This window comes from Candoia aspera, chromosome 1 (genome assembly GCF_035149785.1).
Source record: "Candoia aspera isolate rCanAsp1 chromosome 1, rCanAsp1.hap2, whole genome shotgun sequence".
NCBI lineage: Eukaryota > Metazoa > Chordata > Lepidosauria > Squamata > Boidae > Candoia > Candoia aspera.
The window spans coordinates 69279984-69304567 of NC_086153.1; the positions used below are offsets into that span (position 1 = coordinate 69279984).

At 39.7% G+C, this 24584-nt stretch overlaps 1 protein-coding gene across 2 annotated transcripts in view; it reads left to right on the forward strand.

Annotated features, from left to right (window-relative positions):
• AKT3 (AKT serine/threonine kinase 3) overlaps positions 1 to 24584 on the forward strand; it is a 206088-nt gene that overhangs the window by 148196 nt on the left and 33308 nt on the right. For both annotated transcript variants that reach the window (XM_063306289.1, XM_063306297.1), the window contains 3 exons: positions 2258 to 2326; positions 5049 to 5171; positions 22580 to 22708. In XM_063306289.1, the coding sequence (XP_063162359.1) occupies positions 2258 to 2326; positions 5049 to 5171; positions 22580 to 22708 (321 nt within the window). The remainder of the gene's footprint in view (positions 1 to 2257; positions 2327 to 5048; positions 5172 to 22579; positions 22709 to 24584) is intronic.

The window sequence follows — 24584 nt, forward strand, 5'->3', positions numbered from 1 at the left end:
GAATTTAATATAACATCTCATAGCCTAGGACAGCCTTCCCTAACCTGGTGTTCTCCAGATGTGTACATTCCCTGTTGACTGGAAGTTCTGGTAGTTGTAGACCAGTTTGGGAAAAGGTTTACTATTCTGATACTGTAGTTTTATTAACTTGATTTTCATCGGAAACCAGTTATGATCTTCATTAAAATTCTTTTTTTGTGCTACTCTGCAAGTGTGTTTCTGTTTCATACTGCTTGAGATATTCTTGAGAAAAGTAGTTTCACTTTAAACCTCTTAGTAAAAATACACCACTCTTATACTAAAGAATTTAGTTGTCATTATATTAAGTCTATTATTAGTCTTCAGAACATTTTTCTAGAAATTAATTTCACTTATAAGGTGCTGTTTCTGTCATGCTTCTTGGGTTATATTTAGTCTTTGCCTATGAGTTATTCATGTAAGGTTTATTCCTTCAACTTGAATTTCAGTTATCTTCAAACCCAAATCATGAAAATATAAGAATCACAAATTTATGGAGTTCTTTATTTAAGATCAAAAATGTATCTTCATATTGCAGAGAGGAAGCATTAAGTACTGTGGAGAAAATGCTCTCCTTTTTGCCACTTCCTATTTACCTTTCAGATTGATTCTGCCATCTAAATGCCATCTCCCAGTTGTATCATCTATACATATTTTTATAAGTCTCAAAAGATCCTGCAGTAAGTGAATAGCAGCCAGTATTCTAACAGCTGTAGTTATCCGGGACAAAACTTAATAAAGTTTCCAATAAACATGAACAGAATACTCCAGGGTCTTATGGTTTGTCTTGTTGATGTCAGTTACTCTGGTATATCCAATTGTTGCAAATGAGCCAAGACATTTTTGGTCCGGAGGTATTTGCATCAATAGTTCTGTTTTGAATACTTAGCAATGTTAACCTCCACATGATGATGCTGGACTAAACAGATGGGAGACTTCAGCTTTTATCACCTTCATATACTGTGATGGGTTTATTTAAAAAAGAGAAGCGGTAATGGGCTCATCATTTAAATTTTGATATACAGTATATATTGTGGGTGTTTTTATTTAATTTTACACCATCTTGATATTGTATTAGACACAGCTGCAAATTATAAAACATTCAGAATAAGAATTCATTTTTTATCATGAATTGCTGTAAAGAGAGAGAGATTTTTTTCTTTGCATGATACTCTTTTTTCCCCCTAAGTCATGTATTTAACATAATTAAAGTCAGAAGAGAATCAAAACACCTTGCAGCACCTAAAAGACCATATAATGCAAATGTGTTATAACACAATGATTTCATAGATATTTCAGGATAGCTATCTTTAGGGCAGTAGTAGTGGACACCAAAGATAAAGGGGAATAGGCGCTAGTTCTCAAACTGAAGTGGAGAAATTGTCTGTTTCTGAAAGTAGAAAAGGCGTTTGAGTTTTTTGATAAATGCTCAAGTCCAAAACACACTGGGCAAGTGAAATAAAGGAACTTATTAGATAGTTTAAAGATACTTCCTTTTCTCTCTTTTTTTGTCAGTGATAAAGTGCCATTTTTGAACAAAGAGGTTACAAAGACCATATATATATTGGGAAACATCTGAGCTTGAATTTGTTAAAAGGTTCAGGTCAATTTCCTGCAACTTAAACAGAGCTAGGGTTTTCTTACACAGTATGAGAAGAGAGCATTTAGTTGAACTCATTAATGCAAGAACATCTGTGACACTTCTGACAGTTCCTTTGTGAATTACCAAGGAGGTCATAAGCTCTATCTGTACCTTCCCCTGACTTTACTTCTTACTAGGGCTGTGCAAAGCCATTTGGAGTGTTTAACAAAGTGCCCCTCTTAAGCATTAATTCTTCTTCCAGGACTGACCCAAATGGAATTGTCATCTGTTTGTGCATACTCATGCTCAGACAGTGTTAAAAGGCCCTCAAAGCTACTGTGCTGTGCTTTTGAGAGGACATATAATTTGATACTTAAGGAGCAGGTTTTTAAGGAGCATTTCACAAAGAATCTCTCTAAATGGTTTTGCATGGCAATTTTTAATCTGAAATTAATTCATACTTTATATATCATGCATTGTATATTCTTTCCTGGTGATAAATTCCATTTATCCTCATGTTTTTGAGTACTGTATATAGTTAAAAGTCTGAAGTCTATATGAATTGAGTGGAAATGGGTGATTAAATGTTGCCTTTGTCTTTATTTTTAGAAGATGGGCTACTTTAATAACTGCAGGTTTTGTTTTTTTTCCTTTAAGTCTTTGAAATATTCATTCCAGACCAAGGATCGTCTGTGTTTTGTGATGGAGTATGTCAATGGAGGAGAGGTAAGACAATGAGAAGCAAGTTATGTTATTGCTGCCTTGATTTCTCTCTTAAAATATTATGTTTCCTGTTGTTCATGTAGTCCTTTGGTATAACTGGAATATCTGTAACATTTCCTTTTATCAACTATTGTCCTTCCTACTCACATGCATTTCTCAATTTGCTAAATAGATAAATAAAGAAATACATTTGCTAAATAAATATGTAAAAATAGTGAACTTCCTTGTCAGCCTTTCTTGTGAGCAAAATGCATAGCAAGGTTAAGAGGACCTAATTATATGGGTAGGGATATCAGGATTTTTTTAAAAAGGAATTTTCTGTCTTGTGTTTAGTTGTTATTACATGAAAAAAAAACTGTCTCTTCTTTTAGGTCTCAAAATATCAGTTTGAAAGTATTAGAATTTCACTTGTTTTATCCTTTTTTATTTTTTTCAAACTTCAATATTGGTTGGTTTACTTCCTTTTTTTTTTTTTTTTGGCGTAGAGTTCTCTATTGAAACATTTTGCTCATGAGAAAAAAAATGTAGTTGGATGGAGCAACAGAAAATGATATTGTGCCTTGAAGTGCCCCTCCTACGCAAGGGCTGAATGAGACCATAGCCATCGGATTTTATTATATTTGGTAGTCTTTAAAATCGTTTTAGTCTATATTTTATATTGGAATTTTATTATATAGTTATTGTTTTATGTTGTAAACCGCCCAGAGTCCCTCCGTTTGGGGGAGATGGGCGGTGACAAATTTGATTGATAAATAAATAAATATTCTTCATCTGGACAAAAGCTGCAGGTGTCTCTCTCTGTGTTTGTGTGTGTGTGTGTACCATGATCCTTATTCATAGACAGCATTTTTTCTGATACTCTACATGACAAGATAGTACCATAGATTAGCTAAGCTTGGTTTAAACTTAACTCTGCTTAATTTAAAGGATATTTTAGTAAGGACATGCAATTTTGAATTAACTTTTTATTCTAGAGTATTTTGGGAGAGAAAGTTGAATTCTTCTTATGCTGGTAAAAATAGAATTTAGTGCGGAAAAGCAAAGCATGTGGAGAAATCCTGTTTTTAAGAATTGTTGAAATACATTCCTATTGAATTCCCAATGCATATGAGCAAAGTTGCTGGGATTTATATCAAACAACATTACGTGCCTTAAATATTTAATTACGAATGAGTTGTCATTAATGCAATGGAATTATATTGTTACATCTTTGGTAATGTAAGAGAGTGGATCTTGATGAACTCTGCAGGGAGCTAGACTGGATAGAACGGCTTCAAATCTTTAAGGATAAAATTTCTGAGAAAGGATGGGAAATTCTATCAAGTAACATCCTGAAAGAGCAAACAGTTCTCAAAAGAAGATAAAATCACAGAAATCTAAAGAGGCCAGCATAGATACATGTACGCTCTCTAAAATGCTGGGGGGAAAAGGGGGGGATGTACAGGATATGGAAAGACGAAAACATAACCAAAGAAGAACACAAGCAGTCTCCAGAATGAGCTCAGGCTTCTAAGAGGTACCCCAAACAACAGAGAAAGGTTTTCTGGTTACATTAGAAGGAAAGAGAAAATCAAAGAGGATGTGGGTCCATTGTGAGGAAAAAAGTATTGAAGTCGTAATGGGTTATGGTGAGAAGGCAGAATTTTTTAACTCTTACTTTGCACCTTTTGAAATGTAGAATTGCTACATTCTAAAAATGGAGCAAAACGTTTCTAACAGATACTACTGTTCGGGGGACTCACTGTTGACTGAATGATCACACACAAAAAGTGCTTATTAATGTCTCCAGCTTGGAAGGAACTATTGAGTGGAGTGCCATAGGGCTCTGTCCTGGTTCCTGTGTTGTTCAATAGTTTTATGAATGATTTGGATGAGAGAGTTGGGAGGACACCTACAAAGTGTCTGTGAAAAGCAGTTTAAGACGCTGCATAAGTTTAGTGTTGAAAAAGTGAACACTGTTTAAACACCTGAAAGAATTCACAGTTAAGTAGATCAAGCTATGTTCTCTCTTATTCCAGGCACAGGATAGAAATAATGGATTTAAGTGACAGAACTGCAACCTCTGAATGAATATTGGGGGAGGGGATCCTTATATGAAGAGCAGTTTGACAGCGTAGCCAGTTACTCAGAAAACCGGGTTCCCTTTCGTTGGATATATTCAAGCAGAGACTAGAATAGTCATCTTCTTTGGTGCTCTAACTGAAATTCCTGATCTGAGTAGTGGGTTGGGCTTGATTGCTTAAATTGTCCCTTCTAATTCCACACTTTTCTAACTCATTATCCTGTATATATAGGATTCGGTAGAGTAATTGGTAGAATTCCTAATACTTTTGTCCAAATACAGAATATCTACATTAGTTCATTGCTATAATCTTTTTTTTTTTAAAGAGGAGGAGTTGTTGTTGTTGCTGTTGCTGGAGGGAAAAAAGGTACAGAATGATGATGATGCACATTTTTCCTCTGGTAACTGAAGGTTAAATGGGTAGCAAGGAAAATGCCTTAAACAAGATTGGTATATTGATTAAAATGCTGATTTAACAGCTCGCTTTTTCCCCTTGGAAACCTGGAAAAGATAAACCAGCTGCTATCTAAGAGTGCTGAATGTCCACTGAGAGTACACTATCTATCATCACAATATGGTGATGAGAGGTGTTTTATGTTTGTGTTAATTTCCCCCACTAAATCAGTAATTATTGCAATCCTGTCCCTGCTGTTTACCCTGCAGCTGTTTTTCCATTTGTCGAGAGAGCGGGTGTTCTCTGAGGATCGCACACGCTTCTATGGTGCAGAAATTGTGTCTGCTTTGGACTATCTGCATTCTGGAAAGATTGTATATCGTGATCTCAAGGTAAAAAAAAGTAATCAAAATTTTTTTGAAGATACTTTTGGGAGAAACAAAGTAATTATAAAGTTAGGCTATTTTGAGAAAAGTAACTAGAAAATTGCGCTCTAGATTGAAGTTCATCAAAATGCTTAATATCCAATTTTATATTGTGATCTGTATAATTTGGCATTTGTTTAAATAATTCATAAGAAAGATTCAGTGTAATGGCATGAATAAAGGGAATATGATCAATTCCTTTATGTTTCTTTCCATCAAACACAGCTAAAACCACATATAAATGTTAAAGTTATTATTAAACTTCATAAATGAAAATACATATTATTGTAAAAGTAGGACTTTAGTTTTTAAATGTTCTTCTAGAATGTTCTATTTTTGTGTGTGATTTTGGAAATCATAAGAGTTCTCTGAAGCCTACAACTTCATCCCTTTTCTTTGTGGACCGTGTTGTTTAACTATACTCACCTCTGAACTTCAGAAATGAATGATATGAGAAGCATTGCAGTGGTTTATAGCTATTTTTATGTAAATATAATAGAAAGTATGTTTTATATGTGATAGGAATGATTGCATAAGGTTACAAAAAAAAAGAGGTTATCTTACCAATCAAATTCCTTCTTCAGAGTCTTTGGGAATAGTTTTTCCAAATAGATTTCCACCTCAGTAAATACAGAGGAGCCCTTTTGTCCTAAGTCTGTTTTGGATATTCAGTTACTTGGACATGTTTGGAAGCTTTTGTTTTTTCCTCATTGCATTTGACTTTGATACATTTGAGGATTCATTTGTTTTTACTTTAAACTTGGGTAAATCATACTTAAGTGTTGATGTTTGATGAGAAGCTCATATTCATTTTAAATACAGTGCCCCATATTTCCCCACTGTGGTTCCATATTCCATATATTCCATATATGTCAGTACCTAAATAGTTGAAAATAATTGGTGTTCTTTGATTTAAAGCAAGACCCACAATGCACACCCTTCCTGACTCACGCTGAACTTCTTGTGCATCCTCATGTATCCTCCTGGACACATGCAGTGCCTTTCTCGCACCCTTGTGCACCTTCCCCAATCTGCGCAGTGCCTCTTGCGCACCTCCTGCACCCCTTGTTCCCTCTTTCACCCAGCAGCAGCCACTTACCAGCCTGCGGGCCTGGGACTTGGAACTTCCTGCTGGCTTCCCCAAGGACTTTGGTTGTGGGAACCTGGCAGGAAGTTGCCTCACCTAACGACCATGGGATTCAGTTTACAATGGCAACTGGGAGTGCAGGGATTGCCATCGCTGAGCGATGTGGTCACACTTTATAGAAGGCTACAGGACCTGATGGAATACCCACAGAAATATGGCAGGCAACAGAAGAAAAATCAGTAAAGATTCTAACCAAGCTGTGCCAGGAAAATCTGGAGAACTACACAGCAGCCAACAGATTGGAACACATCAATCTACCTACCAAAAAAGGAAGACTTAGAGTGTGCTAACTAGCGTACAATATCCTTAATTTTACATGCCAGCAAAATAAAGCTTAGTATCATCCAAAGCAGATTAGAGATCTGCATGGAAAAAGAGATGCCAGATATTCAAGCTGGCTTTAGAAAAGGAATAAGGAACAAGAGACATTATTGCTGACGCACAGTAGATATTTGAGAAAGCAAAGAATACCCCAAAGAAGTCACTATGTGGTTCATTAATGATATAAAAGCCTAAGATTGTGTTGATCACATCAAGATGTAGAATGTGCTTAGAAAAACGGGAATCGCAAAACAGCTCATTGTCCTAATGAGAAACCTATGTACAGGCCAGGAAGCCACAATATAGACAAAACATGGCAAAACAGACTGGCCTCAGGTTAGCAAAGGAATGAATCAAAGCTGTATGCTCTTCCTTGTTTTATTTAACCTATATGCGGTATTAATTAATTAATTAATTAATTAAGGGAAGTTGGATTGGAAGATGAGTATTGTTTTAAAACTGGAGAAAGAAACATCAATAACCCATGCTATGCTGAAGACACTACACTGACAGCCAAAAATGCAAAGGATCTGCAAGCTCTAGTAATAAAAGTCAAGGAGCACATGGGACTAAAATTAAATATAAACACAACTAAACTAATGACAAAATGTACAGCAACCATTCTTAGAATGAACAGTGAATATATTGAAATAGTGGATAGCTTCTGCCTTTTAGGAACAACCATCAACAGTAAAGGAACAAGCAGTCAAAAATATGCTGGAGACTAGCGCTTGGTAGGTGAGTCATGAGGTCCTTAGAAAAGAGATTCAGATGCTGTGATGTGTCTATAACTACAAATATCAGTATCGTGCAAGCCACTGTATTTTCTCTGACACTCTATGGAAGTGAAAGTTGGAGTTTGAAGAAGCAAGATAGGAGGAATATTGACACTTCTGAAATTTGATGTTGGAGGAGACACCTGAGAATACAGTGGAGAGCTGAGAAAACAACCAGTGGATCATCGAACAAATCAAACCAGAGTTCTCACTTGAGGCACAAATGATTAGGCTCAAGTTACCCTATTTCAGGCACATTATGCAAAGGCTTAGCTCTCTGAAAAAGACTCTAATGCTGGGAAAGGTGGAAGGAAAGAAAAGAGGGTGACCAGCAGCAAGGTGGACGGAATCAGTTACAGTGGCAATGGGTGCACCATTGGACAACCTGGAAGATCAGGTTAGGGACAGATCATCATGGAGAAAATCTGTGTGGTTGCTAAGAGTTGATACCATCTTGATGGCATGTAATCAATCAAAACAGATTGGCAGTCCAATGCTAACTCGCTTGCTGAAACTTTTTTCCCCCTATTTTAGTACAAGATACATATACATAGTGTGTGTGTGTGTGTGTGTGTGTATGTATATATGTATATACTATATGTATATATGTTTGTGTGTTTGTGTGTGTGTGTGTGTGTGTACCTCCTTGTGGGAGATGGGCTGTGATAAAAATGTGATAAATAAAATAAATATCACTTTTTATGTACAGTTTTTAGCTAATATACATTTCTAGGTAAATGCAGTAGATTCAGTAAACTTATGGTTCTGCTTTGTTAAATCAAGCAAGTTTGATTTCAGGGAATTGATGTCAGAGAAGTACTGTACATCTCTAATGCCAGTTGTGATCTTTCCTACATATGAATATAGTCAGCCATGGTTATGCAGTACTTGCCATGCTAATACCTGATTAGTGCATTGTTTGTTGTTTTGTTTTTGAGGAAGATCTGGAAAATGCATCTTCTTGAATTCCCATTGAGAAGTCTTGATAGGTCTTTCACTGTATTTATTTATTTCTCACATTTATATGGCTGCTCACCTCACACAAGGCGACTCAGGGTGGCGCACACAACATGGTAGTCCAATTTGAGATAATTGTGCTTGTCTTAAGCCCTACAAACCTCAGAAAAGATGCTTTTAAGTGAATGAGTCATTTCCTACAGGGTGTGGTATGTAAGAGATAAAACAGATGGTGATCAGAGAAGTCATTCTCAGCTACAGTGCTGTAGTCGTGAAAATTCCCTCCTCCTCCAAAATCCAGCCTGATATCTGTCCTTTTGATGTCAGGCAGATTTTCCTAGGCTTTTTAAACAACTTTTCTTTTGTTCTCTGTAAGTGTGTATTTGTGTGTGTATGTGTTTAAAAATATTTATCCAGCACTATCATAAGGATCTCAAAGTAGATTATGATCTGCAAATTTTGCCTTATTTTAATGATACGTTGTTTTGGAAGAATTTCTTCCGTATGGTTTGTTCCTTGCTCGGGTCAAATGCCAGATGCCGTAGTTCAGAGTTCAAAAGTGTATTTAGCATACAAAGCAAGAGCTTTGGGTGTGGCTGGCCCTGTGTCAGGGACACAACACCTTTTTATAGTCAACACCTAATTTTAAGGTTCTCAAATTCTAACCTTCCTAATAAGGTGTAGCCCGATTTTTCACTTTCTAATTGGTACACTTTATCTGTTTTGCCAGAAGCATAAACATTCTCCTCATTCCTTCTTTATTTATCTCTGTGACCCTCTTGCTTCTCTGGAATAGTGAAACAGTAACTTCATTTCTAAAATGGTGCTACTTCAGCTTTCTAATAGTTACTTTCCAACACTTCTCCCTTTGAGCCTTGACCATTTTTAAAGGCTCACCTTTTGTTTATACTTATCAATTTTCTCCTTAAATTCCTGAATCTCCATGTGCGTAAGCATAGTGAGTTTAACAGTGCAAGGTTTGCCTAATTGTACAAAGCTAGAACATACAATAGGTAAATTACCTAGACATTGAAAGCAACAACATCCAAAAATGCAAATTATTATAAATAGAAAGACAGTGCCTATTAGGGTTTTTAATCAACCAAGACTGGGTAGCCACAAAGTGAGTTTTTCCCACCATGAGGCAAAGCTCTAGCTGGTATCATCCTTGGCTACATTATAGAAATGAAACGCCATCTGGTGGATTTGATTAATGTCTTCTAACACGGCACCAGTACTATCCACATAAGAACAACAAGTGTCGTTTATCAAAGTATATACCCCACCTTGCTAGGCCAATACAAGGTCTAAGGCCATACGGTTCTGAAGGGCAATATGTGAGACTTGGGTTATTTCGTTGCGTAACTTCAAGAGAGCATTGGTGGTGGCATTTGCAAAAATTTCTAGAGATACTGAAATATTTAGCAGTGCCTTTTCCAACTCAACTACCCCCAGCCAGGGGATCAGCCAGCAAGCAAATGAATGAAAATTGGTTGGCCTTTCAACTAAAGGGTTGGCACCTCTTTTGAATCCATGGGGCCTATCCCAATGCCATCCTTCCAACTCATCTTTGGAGTGGCAGATTATGGCAGGCATCACAGTGCCCATGTTGCAAGTACCATGCCATGATGCGGGCAAGTGTTTAAAGGATATAGTCCTACACAGGCAGAGCCATCCATCTATAGGGTGGTTCCCTTTCCAAGCTGGATGGATATTGCTAATTTTCATGGTGGTATTACATTCAGAGATAGTTCCTACAAATATAGGATAAGTCATCTGCTTTCTTCTCTGAATACATCCTGTCTTTTGATGGGTAACAACCCTGTCAAGGTGCCATTAAGAATTTAAATAGGCTATATTATTAATAGGATCTGATTAATAGATCAAGGATAAATTTACTGTTTGGGCCACTATCCCAATTAAGGGAATAAGTACAGTGGGATGCTTAAGCAAATGGGTACACACCCAACATTCTTTCAGTTTAAAATTTTGAGTGACATAAATGGTAAAAATTCACTATTGCATTAGAGCGCCAGGTAAAGCACTGATGGGGGTTGACAGCTAAAAGGTCAGGAGCCTGAACTTGAGCTAACTGTACCTTTTCTGTGGATCCTATTTTTCTGTGTCCTAACTAAAGGGAAAAATTTTAGGTGCCCAAGACTTTGACTGGGTATTTTTCTTGTTCAGAAATTTTCTGAATACAAGGCTTTGCAGAGGTTACAGTAGATGATATGCACCATTGTCTATAGTTATTTTTATAATAACCATACAGTTTGTCCTTATGACAGGACTCACCGTTTGGTTCAAAAGAGGTGTGAGACATAAATGAAAAGGGAATGGTGGATTCCCTTATTACTCTTTTTACTTCACACATACATCTATAGCTGCCTGGATTCCAAGTAAGTACAGCCATTAGAAGATCATATTGGCCATGGCCTAGGTGATTTTGGGAAGCAAGGATCTCATTCTGGGGAGGTAAGCCATTCTCATCCTTGGGGTCTCCCACACAATCTATAACTAAGAGGAGTATACCGAAGAATACATTACAATCCAGAAATTACAAACACCCAAAGATAAACAACTACAATACAAGCTAATACTTCAGTGTGACAAAACATAATAAAGTTAATTTCTAATGGGCGAATTGCCAGTATCACCCAAACAAGGAAACTAAGGTCCAGTCGTCTGTGTCAGCTCTCTTCAACTTGAGTGGAGGTACTACAGGTTCACCTACTGAAAAAATAGCAGGTTTCACATGAGTGTGGTAGATCCACATGGTCCTTTCAGCAGTCTTCACAGCACTGTGGTTGGTCAACAGGACTTCGAAGGGTCCATCCCCAGTTAAGCTGTAACAGTGTGGTCTTCTGAAAGGAATGAATCAAAACCCAGTCTTCTGGTTGATATGGATGTAGTTCACAATCCAGAGGGACCAACTGCTGAAGGCTTCTGTTTTTGTTTTTTTTCAAGAGCCTGGATTCACCTGCTTCAGAAACAAAAGATAAGAATGTAAAGAGTCATTTCCTGTAGTGATGGTCAAGGAACAAGGATCCAGACCCTTAGTTGTGCAAGGAAGATGACTAAATAGCATCTCATTTGAAGACGGCCCACAATCTTTTCTAGGTCTGTTTTGCAATTCAAACAGGACAAGAGGTAAAGTCTGAGACCACTTCAACTGTGTCTTTTGGCAGATTTTACCAGATAGAGTTTTAATTTCTGTTTGCTCTCTCCAGTTCCCCCCACAATTGTGGATAGTGTGGTGAATGAAAGTTGAGGCTAACCCCAAAGGCAGAATACAAATAACAGAAGGTTTCAAAAGTAAAATGTGTGGTCTGATCCACAGGAAGGCCCAAGCAAGTCACAATTACTTTCATAAGGCAACGAAGGACCACTGCTGCCATAGCATGGGTGGCAGAGAAGGCCTCAAGCCAGTGGGTGAGTTGGTAATGAATCACCAAAACAAACTTATATCCATGTGCAGGAGGTAAAGAAATAAAGTCCATTTGCAAATGTTCAAAAGGGAGGTAAGCCTAAGGGCGCCCCCCCCTTTGTTAGCACTAGATCTTGAAGCATTGAAAGTCTAGCAAGTAGGATACAAACGAGCAACCTGGGAAGCTTCTACATAGGTTCCAGAAGCAAACCAGTGTGTTTGAATAGCATCTACAATAGCTTGGGTACCACAATATCCTTTCACATGTAATTGCTGAGCTAGAAGATGAAAGAGTGAATGGTGCAACTGGTCACCTATCGGGAACTGTCCAGAAGGAACCATTCCAAGAAGCATCATTGTAGAGATGTCAGGTGGCAGTCTCAGCATTTGAAATAAACTTCTTACAAGCAATAGGAGAGGGAACCTGAAACTTAGGTGCAAACACTGAAAGAGACAAGAATTGTTGAGCAGCACATTTAGCAACTTGATCAGTGAAGTGATTGCCCTTGGTAATAGTAGAATCATCGTGTTGATGAGCAGAGCGATGAATGACAGCAACCTCTGATGGGAGAAGAAGCGCATCTGAAAGGGAAATGACCAGGTCTGCATGAGCAATCTAGCTGCCTGAGGAGGTCAGAAATCCTGTTTCCACAAGGCACCAGTAGCATGGCAAACAGCAAAATCATACTTGGAGTCAGTGAAGATATTAACGGTTTTATCTTTAGTTGCAGGATTCAAGACTGTACATCACTTCAGGGTCAGATTTGGAGCGGCCAGAAATTTGGCTTCCATAAGCAGCTAAGCATTGGTGTATAAAGGCTTGAGACTGATATATACTACTGACTATACCAGTAGTCCATTTGTTTAGGCTGCTTATCCTCAAGACGAGATCTCAAAAGTTTCAGTTGACAGTAATTAAAAGTTCCCCATTCCAGCCGGATTTGTCTACTACAATTATTCAAGAATCTCTGTCAGTTTCTATTAAAGAAAATGGCTTGTTTCTTAGATATTCCAGCTTGAAGCGGGAGCTTCCCAGTGTCCCAAACCTGCAGGAATTTCTTTAGCAGAGTGCCATCTGGGATCTTACTTCTGCCAGACCCTATTTTTCCTAACCTGGTACTGGCAATTGGTGCCCCTTGTTTTTGGTGTGCCGGAGACATTCCAGTAATGTTCCAAGACTCAAATCTTACCTGCAGAAGTGTGGTACCACAGTTGTCTCTGTGTCTCACTGGAGGATTCACTGCCCTACCAATTTTAAGAGTGGGAATTGTTTTGGGGGCTATGAAGTCTGAAATGGTGTAGATCAAACTCTCACCTCTTTAAAGCCCAGACTCACTCAGAAGTCCAACGAGTGGGCACCAAGTGGGGAGAAAGTTCCCGGTGCCAGCAGGTGGCTGTCAGCTGGTGCCTGGGATAGTCGTTGGCATGCAGAAGCTCCTGGCTGGCTCACCAGAATTGCTGGAAAATTTTCCTTATGGTTCATTCCTTGTTCAGGTCAAACACCAGATGCTGTAGTTCAGAGTTCAAATCTATTTAGCACACAAGGCAAGAGCATTGAATGTGGATGGCCCCATGCATAGTCAGGTATAAACAATTAGTTTGTGCGTGCCTAATTCTAAAATTCTCAAGTTTAACTTTCCAAATAAGGTGTAGCCCAATTTCTCACTTTCTAATTGGTAGACCTCACCTCTGTTGCCAGAAGCATAATGGTTTTTCCTCATTCCTTCCTTATATGTCTATGTGACAGTCTTGCTTTTCTATAATGGTGAAAAACTAATTTCTCTTCTAAAATGGCATTTCAGCTTTTTAATAACTACTTTCCAACAATTGTTTTAATATTTTGTAAAGTAACTATTAGCCTACTATTGGAGAGCTGTATATGTGGGAACAGCTGATACCTCAAGGAGCAACCCAACCCAATATATTCCCATGGACTTCTTCCTGGTTCTTTGAAAAAATAATGACTCATAAAAGTTTTTGTCCTTTATTGTGTATACATTAATGCTAAGAGTGTGGTAAATAAAATAAGCTTGAATTCTTATGCTGATATTCAAATATTATTTAATAGGTATAGCAGAGACAGGTGTGATGACTCCTATGATTGGAATAGAGCAGTTAAAAGATTCAGTTTGTTCAAAAGGAGCAGAAGTAATAGAAAGGAAGAGTTGTACTGTATGTGAAAAGTATCCTGTGCTGCACAGAAAACCAAGTTAAGCGAACTTGGTAATACTGTTTAGAATGCCTCTACATTAACCTATGTACTATTCTGTGTTTAACAGTACTATTCTCTGTTTGTACTTTTGCCCACTAATAAGAATGTGTGGACTATGCATTCCAAAAGGAGATTTTAGATTTTTCAGAGAGGCATGAAGTAATTTCTCTATTGGTAGAGAAACATAGCGAAATGCAGTCCCTTCAGGAAATTTCTGAATTGTCTGCTGAAAGGCTTCTTCAGAGGGTGGATGAAGACACAATAAGATCAGCTATTCTTTACTTGAAGCTGACTGAGTGATTGATTATGTAACATCAAGTAGTTTTCAACTCCTAGCAACCACATCGATTTTCTCCATGATGATCTGTCCCTAACCTGTTCTTTCAAGTCTCCCAATGGTGCACTCATCGCCACTGTAACTGGAGCTTGCACATGGAGCTTAGCATGGACCTTGCACATGAGCAGTTTATGATCTGTTCCACAGTTAGCATTTGGTCATGTCATGTCTTTGATGCTATAAATGAACTCTTCCACCTCCTTTTAGCCATAGTATACAGGTAGTCCTTGTTTAATGATGCTGATTGGTACCGGAAACTCCATTGATAAGCAATATGGCTGTAAGTGGAAAAACCACATGACCATGTGCCATGGCAGTTCCAGTAGTCCTGGCTGTCATCATTAAGCAAGGACCACATGTATTGTTAAGCGAGGACCTCATATGACCACAATTTCTGACTTTCTGCTGGCTTCCCCATTGACTGCCGGTGGGAAGCTGACAGGGAAGATCACAAATCGCAATCATGTGACCGTAGGGATGCTGCGATAGCCATAAGTACAAGGTCTGGTTGTAACTATCACTCATTCAGCGCCATTGTAAATTCAAACAGTCACTGACTGAGTGGTCATTAAACGAGGACCTCCTGTAGTCAATTTGATTTCTGTATACTCCATCTGGTGACATCCATGCCAGCACTGGTGCATTCCCTTTGATATATGTTCTCCATTGTGTGCCTGTTTACTCTCTTGTAATCCCTTCCAATCTCTCTACTCTGCAAGGTGGGGGGGTTAAAAAATGAGTGAGGCACAGAGCAACATGCATTAACTGACTGTAATGGCGAACACGTGACAGACACCGTGGAGGTTATAAACGTGTGCCTTGGTCACAAAGTTATTTTTTCAGCACCGTTGTAACTTTGAATGGTCGCTGCATGAGGCAGTTGGTAAGTGAGGTCTGTCTGTGCTGTAATTTGATGTAGGTGGAATTGCCCTTGAAGCTACAACTGGTTCAGAAGGCCCACATGATAACAGGTCAAGCATGCTTTAACTATATAACACAAATATTATGAAGATGTATTGATTGCCAGTCGGTTTCTGTAAGTCAAGGTGTTTGTTGTTACCTAAAAAGACCTTCATGGCTTGGGACCTGGTTATCTACAAGACTGTCTGCTTTAAGTGGAATCTGCCTACTCATTCATTATTTGTTCATTGATTCCTTAATTTATTCAATCATTCAATTAGTATAGCCACCCACTCGCCATGCAGTAAGAGTGAATAGAGAGTACATGTTATGCGTGCTTCCCCATTGGGAGTTTTTGATGAGAGGGGACCTGGAAATATCCCTTTTCTGTTATGCCTGTCCTCTTCTGGAATAGCTTATGCTAAAGACAAGAATTGTCCTAACAGTCAGGAATCATGCTGAGACGAGGAGTAGGTCTCTAGTGTTTATTACTGCTACGTTAAACGGAATCCTAACGAACTGAAGAAGTGTGGGAAAAACCCAGACAGATAAACCCCAAAAGTTAAGGTGGGTCTGATCTGTGTCTCTTTGAATGGCTGCTTAATTCCTCAGTACTACGCATGCGTTTTCCCCCCTGGATAGAGGCCCCCTCCTGCTTGCCATCAGTACTCATGACATCACCCTCCCCTCCAGTTTCACATTCCATTTCAGCCCCCTCCCTTCCAGAGGTTTGATAAGAGTCTGTGTCTCCTTCTAAGCTCCCATGGGAACTGGGCAACGATGGAAAGTCTTCAAAGGGAAACTCCTCCAAGGACGAATCAGTGCTGCTCTCCAGGTCTGATAACAATTCTGGCCCAGCTGGCTGCTGCTGGAAAATAGCTAGATAATTAGAAGAGTCGTCCCCCCTCCCCCCTGGGAACTGCAAGCCCGAGGTGGAGGGCTGCGGTTCCCCTCCCTCCTCTGTTACTGGTGTCAAGGCTTCAGGCGGGGGTGGAAACTGCAAACTTACGAACTCCTCTGCTTGGGATTCCTCTGCTTGCTCAGCCAAGTGAGGAATCTCTGGTAGAGTGCAAGGCTTGGGTTTGTGAGGGAAAAGCTGATGGAATCGATGAACCAGCGTTGGTGCATGCACATCTCTGGCATTCTCCCACGTGCGCTCTTCCTCAGGGTACCCTTTCCAGTGTATTAAATATTGGATGCCCCTTCCCCTCCTCCTAGAGTCCAGAATTTCCTTGACTTCGTATTCTTCCTCCCCCTCCACAATTACTGGAGGTGGGGGCATTTGCGATCGCAAGGTACTTGGGGGAGGGTCTTTGGCTAGCAAGGCTCTGTGAAAGACTGGATGGATTTTCATGGATGGTGACAGCTTTAAGCGATAAGCCACTGGATTTATCTGCCGTACCACAGTGAAAGGGCCCACAAACTTAGAGTCCAACTTCTTGGAGGGTCTGGTAGAGGTCAAAAACTTGGTAGAGAGCCACACTTTGTCTCCTACTGCAATCGCTGGCCCCTCTTATCTGTGAGCATCTGTAGCTCTCTTGTAAGCACTCTTTGCCCTGTTCAGCTGCTCCTTTAACAACTCCTGTGCGGCTTGTTGCTCTTTAAGGAAATCAGCCGCGGCTGGAACAGCTCTCTGCTGGGAGGAGGTGGGCAACACCCGAGGGTTAACCTCGTAGAGTGCTTGGAAAGGAGACATCTTGGTAGAGGATTGCACAGAGTTGTTATAGGTAAATTCTGCCATGGGGAGCAGGGCTGGCCAATTGTCTTGCTGATAAGTGGTGTAACACCTGAGATACTGCTGTAACCATTGGTTAATTTTCTCAGCTTGCCCGTTACTAGCCAGATGATGCGATGATGATAGGTGGATCTGGACCCCTAATGACTGGAAAGCACCCTCCAGAACCTGGAAGTGAACTGAGGGCCTCTGACACTCACCAAGTGATTTACCATGCCTCTATACCTAAAAACATGGTCCATGAACAACTGCGCTTTGGCTTGCGCAGATGGGAGGCCCTTGCAAGGAATAAAATGCACCATTTTAGTGAAAAGGTCCACCACCACTAGTATGGAAGTCAGCCCCTGGGCCGGGGGTAAATCAGTGATGAAATCCATGGAGATTGTATCCCAAGGCCTACTGGGGGTGGGTAGGGGTCGCAAGAGTCCTGTGGGCTTCCCTGGGAGAGGCTTGGCTCGTCTACAGGTATGACAAGAAGCCACGTAGCCCTTTATGTCTGCAGTTATCTTAGGCCACCAGTAGTCTCTCAGAGCTCTATGGAGAGTTTTGAAAACACCTCCGTGGCCTGCCGTTTGATGGTCATGGCAAAGTCTCAGTACTTCTTCCCTCGATGAGGGGGGAATGTATAATCGCCCGCTATGCCAGAGGATTCCTGCCTCCACATTGAATGGTGAGGCAGTGTCTTGCGGGGACCTCTGGAGGTCATCCATCCTGGCCCTGGCATACGGGTCCTGTTGCTGCTGAGCTCTGACTCTTGTAAATAGATCCTCTGCTTGTCTGCCTGCTGCTAAAATCTCTGTCTGGTTCCCCCTCATAGACTGATCAAAGTTGTGAGGTTGTAATATAGTAGCCTGTACCTCCTGGTGAGTGGCGGGGTTTGCCTGAATGAATGGAGACAGGGCATCTGCCAAACGGTTCTGCGCCCCGGGAACATAAGAAATAACAAAATTGAAATGGGAGAAAAACTGGCTCCATCTGATTTGGCGTGGGGTGAGGGACCTGGCGTTTTGTAGAAGCTGTAAATTCTTGTGATCGGTGCAAACTTTCACAGGAAAGGCTGCACCTTCTAGCCAGTGCCTCCACTCTTGGAATGCTGCTTTAGTTGCTAGCAACTCCTTGTTAAAAACATCATAGTTTCTCTCTGCTGGTGAGAGCATGCGTGAAAAAAAGGCACAAGGAAGCAATATATTCTCGGTTTTGTTTGTATATTGCAATAACACCGCCCCAATGGCAATATCGGAAGCATCTGAATGCATTATGAATTGCTTCGTGGGATCAGGGTGCTTTAACAGTGGCTGGGATGCAAAGAGTTGCTTAAATTCTCAGAAGGCTGCTTGCTCCCTCTCCCTCCAAATGAATTTTGATCCTTTCTTCAAAAGCTGTGTGAGGCGTTTAGCCCTGTCACTAAATTTTTTTATGAACCTCCTGTAAAAATTGCAGAACCCTAGGAACCTTTGTACATCTTTCACATTTCGGGGGGGTTGCCAAGAGAGAATTGCCTGGACCTTAGAAGGATCCATGGATATGCCTTCTGTTGATATTTTATAGCCCAGGAAACGTAATTCAGTTAAATCGAAGGCACATTTCTCTAGCTTGGCGAACAGCTTATTCTCTCTCAGTCTTTGTAAGACATTACGTACATGGGTTACATGAGTTGTAGCATCCTCAGAGAAAATTAATATGTCATCTAGATAAATGACCAGATACTTATCTAGTAAATCAGAGAAAATTTGATTCATAAATCGGGAAAATATGTCTCCTGCATTAGACAAGCCAAAGGGCAAAACAAGGTACTCAAATTTACCAAACCTGGTATCGAAGGTAGTCAGATATTCATGCCCCTCTTTCATCCGGATCAGATTGTACACATTCCTGAGGTCCAACCTAGTAAAAATGCGTGCTTTCTGTAAGCGATCCAGCAGATCAGATATTAGCGGGAGGGGATAATTTTCTTTTTTTGTGAGTTTATTGAGGAAACTGAAATCGTGGACCACTCTCATGGGTGCCTCCTGGTTTGCCAGTGCCAACGGGTCAGGCTTCTTTGGTACGAAGAAGGTAGGAGCAGACGCTGGGGAAGTAGATGGTCGGATGAAACCCTTTTGGAGATTAGAATCCAAGTAATCCTTTAAGGTGGCTAGTTCCGTGGGGGACATGGGATATTTCCTTGCTGGAATCTTGGCTCCTGGTATCAACTCAATGGTGCAATCACAGTCCCTATGGGGGGGTAGTGCTGTGGCCTCTTGTTCGCTGAAAACGTCTGCGAAATCTGCATACTTGGCTGGCAACTGGACCCCCCCTGCTTCTGTGGCTTCATTGGTTGTTGGAGAGAGGAGAGTCACTTGAATCTTGTGGTGCTGGCATTCCTTAGCTGGGAAGGAGATTGCTCCCGTAGTCCAGTTCAACAATGGGTTGTGGATCTTCAGCCAAAGTGTGCCCAGGGCTATAGGCACATTAAGTGATGCCGTAGCATAAAGTTGGATCCACTCAGTGTGGTCTCCCGTTGTTAGTTGCAAAGGTTCTGTGAACCTTCTAATCGGCCCTGCCTTGAGGGGCTGGCCGTCAATGGTCTCTACTTCTATGGGACGTGGAAATTCTATGGTCAGGATATTGAAGTCTTCTATGGTCTGTACATCAATAAAATTGGTGGAAGCTCCGCAATCCATGAGGGCCTCCAGCTTGACCTGGTGCTCTGGGTTTACCTTCATTATGACTGGTAAGTAGTAAAAGGATTGCTTGGAATCCTTGGAATGAGCCCTTCTTGATTGATTGATGGTCTCCCTGCTGAGCTCTGTGGAGGGAGACCGATGGAGATTCCCTGGTTGGAAGTAGAGACGGAGGCGGCTCTTGGTTCAGCTGCTTGCCCTGGGGCTCTTACAGAATTTGCTTGGGTTCTTGCTGGGCAAGCTCTCACCATGTGCCCCTGGACTCCACAGTAGAAACAGAGGGCTCTCTCTCTCCTTCTCTGTCTCTCAGCCTTGGAAATAAGCTTCTTGCTCACCCTGATCTGCATTGGCTCCTCTGGTCCTGAGTAAGGAGATGCTGCAGAGAGAGCTGGAAATCCTGGAAGCACTGAGGCCTCTGCCTCTTCCGGGCTGCATCTGTCTGAGCTCTTCTAGCCTGGCATCTATGACCACAGACAACTGATATAAAGCTTCTAGGGTAGCTGGTGTTCTCTGGCGCACTAATTCATTCTTAGTTTCTTCATCCAGCCCGTTTGAATTGGTCTTTCAAGGCACCCTCATTCCAGTCCAAATCTCATGCTAACAGCTTGAAATCAGCAATGTAGATTCCCACTCTCTTGTTGCCTTGCTTGAGCTTCCGAATTTCCCGGCTGGCAGTGACCTCTCTGATCGGGTCGTCAAAGTGTGCTTGGAACCCTGCCAGAAAATTCTGGTAGTCGTTGAGAATTGGGTCGTTGTTCTCCACCATGGGAATAGCCCATTTGGCTGCTGGACCCTTTAGCGGACTTAGAATGAAGGTGACTCTGGTTCTGTCTGTGGGAAACTCTAACAGTCTGCTGTCGAAAAACATTGTGCACTGTGTGAGAAAGGTTCTCAACTGTCCTGCTTCTCCTCCAGACTTCTCTGGTAGACTGCCCTGGGATCTCAAGACTACTGGTGGAGCTGCTGCTGCTGCTGCTGCTGGCACTGGTTGTGGGTTAATCGGAGCTGGTTGTTGTAACTGCTGTAGCATGGCTGCTTGTAATGTGTTGATCTGGAGATCTACTTGTTGGTGTTGTTGCAGGGCTGCTGCCAATTGTTGGATGGCTTGCCAAATTTCCTGGTTTTCCAAAGACATTTTCCAAATGTCTCTCCTTTATTTTTCTTTGTCCCTCCCTCTTTCAATGGGAGTAGGAGTTTGTTAGGATTGATGTCCTAACAGACAGGAATCACACTGAGACGAGGAGTAGGTCTCTAGTGTTTATTACTGCTACATAAGACAGAAAATCCTAACAAACTGAAGAAGCGTGGGAAAACCCAGACAGATAAACCCCAAAAGTTAAGGCGGGTCTGATCTGTGTCTCTTTGAATGGCTGCTTAATTCCTCAGTACTACGCATGCGTTTTCCCCCCTGGATAGAGGCCCCCTCCTGCTCGCCATCAGTACTCATGACAAGAATAGCCTTGTTGCCATTGGTATTTCAGAAAGCAATTAAGAACTTGCTTTTTTATAGGGCTTTTGGGGATGGAGTGATAGAAATTAATAAAGCTGATCCCAGAGTATACTTAGAGAGCACAAAGATGGTTTTCAATTTATTATATCTGGTTTTGCTTTTATGGTTTTTTAATTACTGCTTTGAGGTGTTTTTAGCCATTTACAGTCTTTGGATTGAAGCGGCATATAAGACCAGTAATAAATAAATAAATAAAACCAACGAATGACAAACATTAAAACCATTATATTAAGCATGTTTAATGTTATAATCTCAGTTCTCGCTAGATCCTGTGGCAGGACCTAAGGTTATTACTGCCATATTGATGAGATGAAAAAACTTCCATTGATTGATTTAGTAAACGGGCAATTGCTAAAATATGAGTTATGACATCCTGACTCAAACCCTGTGATTTATGTAATAGTATTAGAAATCAGTATATAAATACAGAAGTATATAATGGTGTTGCTTGCATCATGATGTCACCACACATGTGATGTTATTTTTCTATCTTCATGACTTTAGTTTCTATATAATTACAGAATAATGAACTTATATATAAACAGTATAAAAATAAATTAAACTGAGTTCTCTTTACTGGCAGCATTAGAATTTTGAATGCCCACGGCATAGAATTTGGCTCATTAAAACAAGTTGACAATCACAGTCATTTCACTTTTTCTTTACAACGTATAAAGTGTTTTACATAATCCTGGTGATCATCCTTGTGTGTTTAAGAAGCTAATATACCACTACTTAGAGTAGTCCCTTCTCCATTTATGCCTCTTCCTGCATGTGTGTGGGTGCACAGTCGCTTTATTTTCCCCCAGCAAAATGGTGTAGTTCTGCGGTTCCCTCTGAAGTGAAATGGCTGTGGTTTACCAGTGAAACAAGGTACATGCACATTCATGTAGAAATACCATGAGCCAATTTTTTTTAATGATTGGGTGTGCACCCACATGTTCAGAAGCACCCCTTGTGTAGGATTTGCACAGCCTTGGTAATTGTGCTATAAAAATATAAATAGCAATTATAAATAGCAGTGTAATAGATACCAAACTAGACAAGAAGAAACTTAATTATCAGATCTACTGATATTTTGTTTTTCTTAAAATAATATTATTTTAGAAGCTATTATTGGTTCTTCAGAAATAACAAATGAGGGAACATATTAAAATAGAAACATAACTGAATGGTTTAAAGGAGTAAAGATTTGTAAATAAAGCTGTAACTTCGATTACTTCCAGGGACCTTTAAGCTACTTTTAGAGGAAAAACAGCAACATTAAAAGATCAAATACATGCATGCCCATTATTTTTAATTATAGCAAAATTGTAATAATAGAATTATTACATGGCAGTTTTTTTTGGTCTTTAAGTCAGTGGGTTTTTTGTTTCTTTGTAAAATACAGTTAGAAAATCTAATGCTGGATAAAGATGGACACATAAAAATCACAGATTTTGGACTTTGCAAAGAAGGAATCACAGATGCAGCTACTATGAAAACATTCTGTGGTACTCCAGAATACTTGGCTCCAGAGGTATGTCAGCACTTTATATTTTAAAATCTTACATTTTCTTTAATCACAAGATGCTTTCTGAACTGTAATCTCCATATTTTAATACTTGCAGACAGTATTACGAAAGATGCTGTATTTATTACAGTTTTTGTTCTGGGAATTTTTAAATGTGTCATTTAAAGTTAGTTAAATGTGTAGTTAAACACTAGTGCATGCATTAATTTTAATTTGCAATGTCTGTAGCAGAGTTTAGTCACTACAGAAATTGTAAATTTTATCTCTCTCTCAAAGGCATCTTTTTTCTTTTTCTTTTAAAGCATTCATCTTTTCACATATAGAAAACTAAATGTTGATCATTAAATAAACATTCTCAAGTTAAATGAAGAAAAATAAGAGACAATAATTTATTTCCAAGTAAAGTTTGGAGGAAATTCAAGGAATATTGCTCATATAACTACATGAAAAGAGCTCTACCTTAATCTGAACAATTTATCACCTAAAAATAACTGAAAATATTTGCCAAGCTTTCCTTAATGTTTATTTAAAGGTCATCTTTACAGTGTATTTATCTTTCAAAATCAGAATGATTTTGAAAGCAAGATTTTCTTTATGATCTTTCATTACATCTTGTTATAACAGAACCAGGAAATTTGTGGCCTGTTCTGAATCTTTGGTGTGTGGGTACATGATCTATAATTCTTTGTAAACTCTGTGCAACTTATGTATGAATTATATTATGTTTAGATCTGATTTGAAGAATGTTTGACAGATGAGGATTTTTATGGCAACCTCTCAGTAAGGCAGATGTGCAATGAGGTTTCTGTTGTCAGGGTTTCATGAAAGTTTGGTAATAAATCTCCCTCTGGAAAATCAAACTTGCTATCAGGAGTTAGCAGAACAAAGTCACGAACAAATTTCCAGTAGACAAGTTGTTTTACTGAAGGAAAAAGAAGCCTTTATATTGAAACTCAGCTGCTATAGAATAAATTAAGCCTTTTACTGTATAATAATTCCAGGGTTTAAATTTTATGTGTCTTTCTCCTGCCCTTATGTAGTAATGGATTTATTGCTGTTCTTTTCTTGACCTAGGATGTGAAGGAGACCTTCACTGTGTTCTAATAACACTTTTGTCTGGTTTCAAGCTCTTTGCTTTCTGGCCTCAGCAGCTTCTTCCCTTGTATCTATATTCCTTCTTAGTTTTGTTTTACGTGCAGAATTACCAGCAGCATTGGGATCAGTCTCCATTGTTTTGAGACATTTTTTTTCTGTTATTAGATTTCTGTAGCTTTAAACTGCACAAAATTACTTCATACCATTCTCCATGACATTTTGGATGATTGATCCAAATAATCAAGAGTGATGCAAGTGATACCTATTTTGCTTGACTTTTGAACTTGTGACCTCTAGAATTCCATTTTGTAAATATGTCAAGAGTCATAGTAATATTCCACCTGCTCCTTATATTTGAGAAAAAGATACTTTGTTGATTCCTGCCTGATGTGCCAAAAGTTTATGAAGCAGGTATAATAGAATAGATCTTCCTCTCTTAGGGCTTTGTGATGGGAGAGGGCAATCCAGGTATCTGTCACTGTCTTGGGGTTGCATTCTAGTCTCAGTATCATCTACATTTGTTCTAGGCCTCCTTTTTCTGTAGTCCAGCTCCTGATCCTTGCTTCAGTACCAACTTCTTAATGATACCTGCTGTGACCTTGTCTAAGGTTCTACTTCTGGACACTCTGGATAGTAAAGATCTCTCCCCAGAACCCTAAAAAGGCCAAGACAATAAAATGATTGAGTAAACAGCATGTTTTGAAACATGGTGAAGAAAAATAGAAGAAACAATATAAGCCTCCTGAGAGGCTATCTCCAGTTCTAATAGTGGCTGTTAGAACTTTGG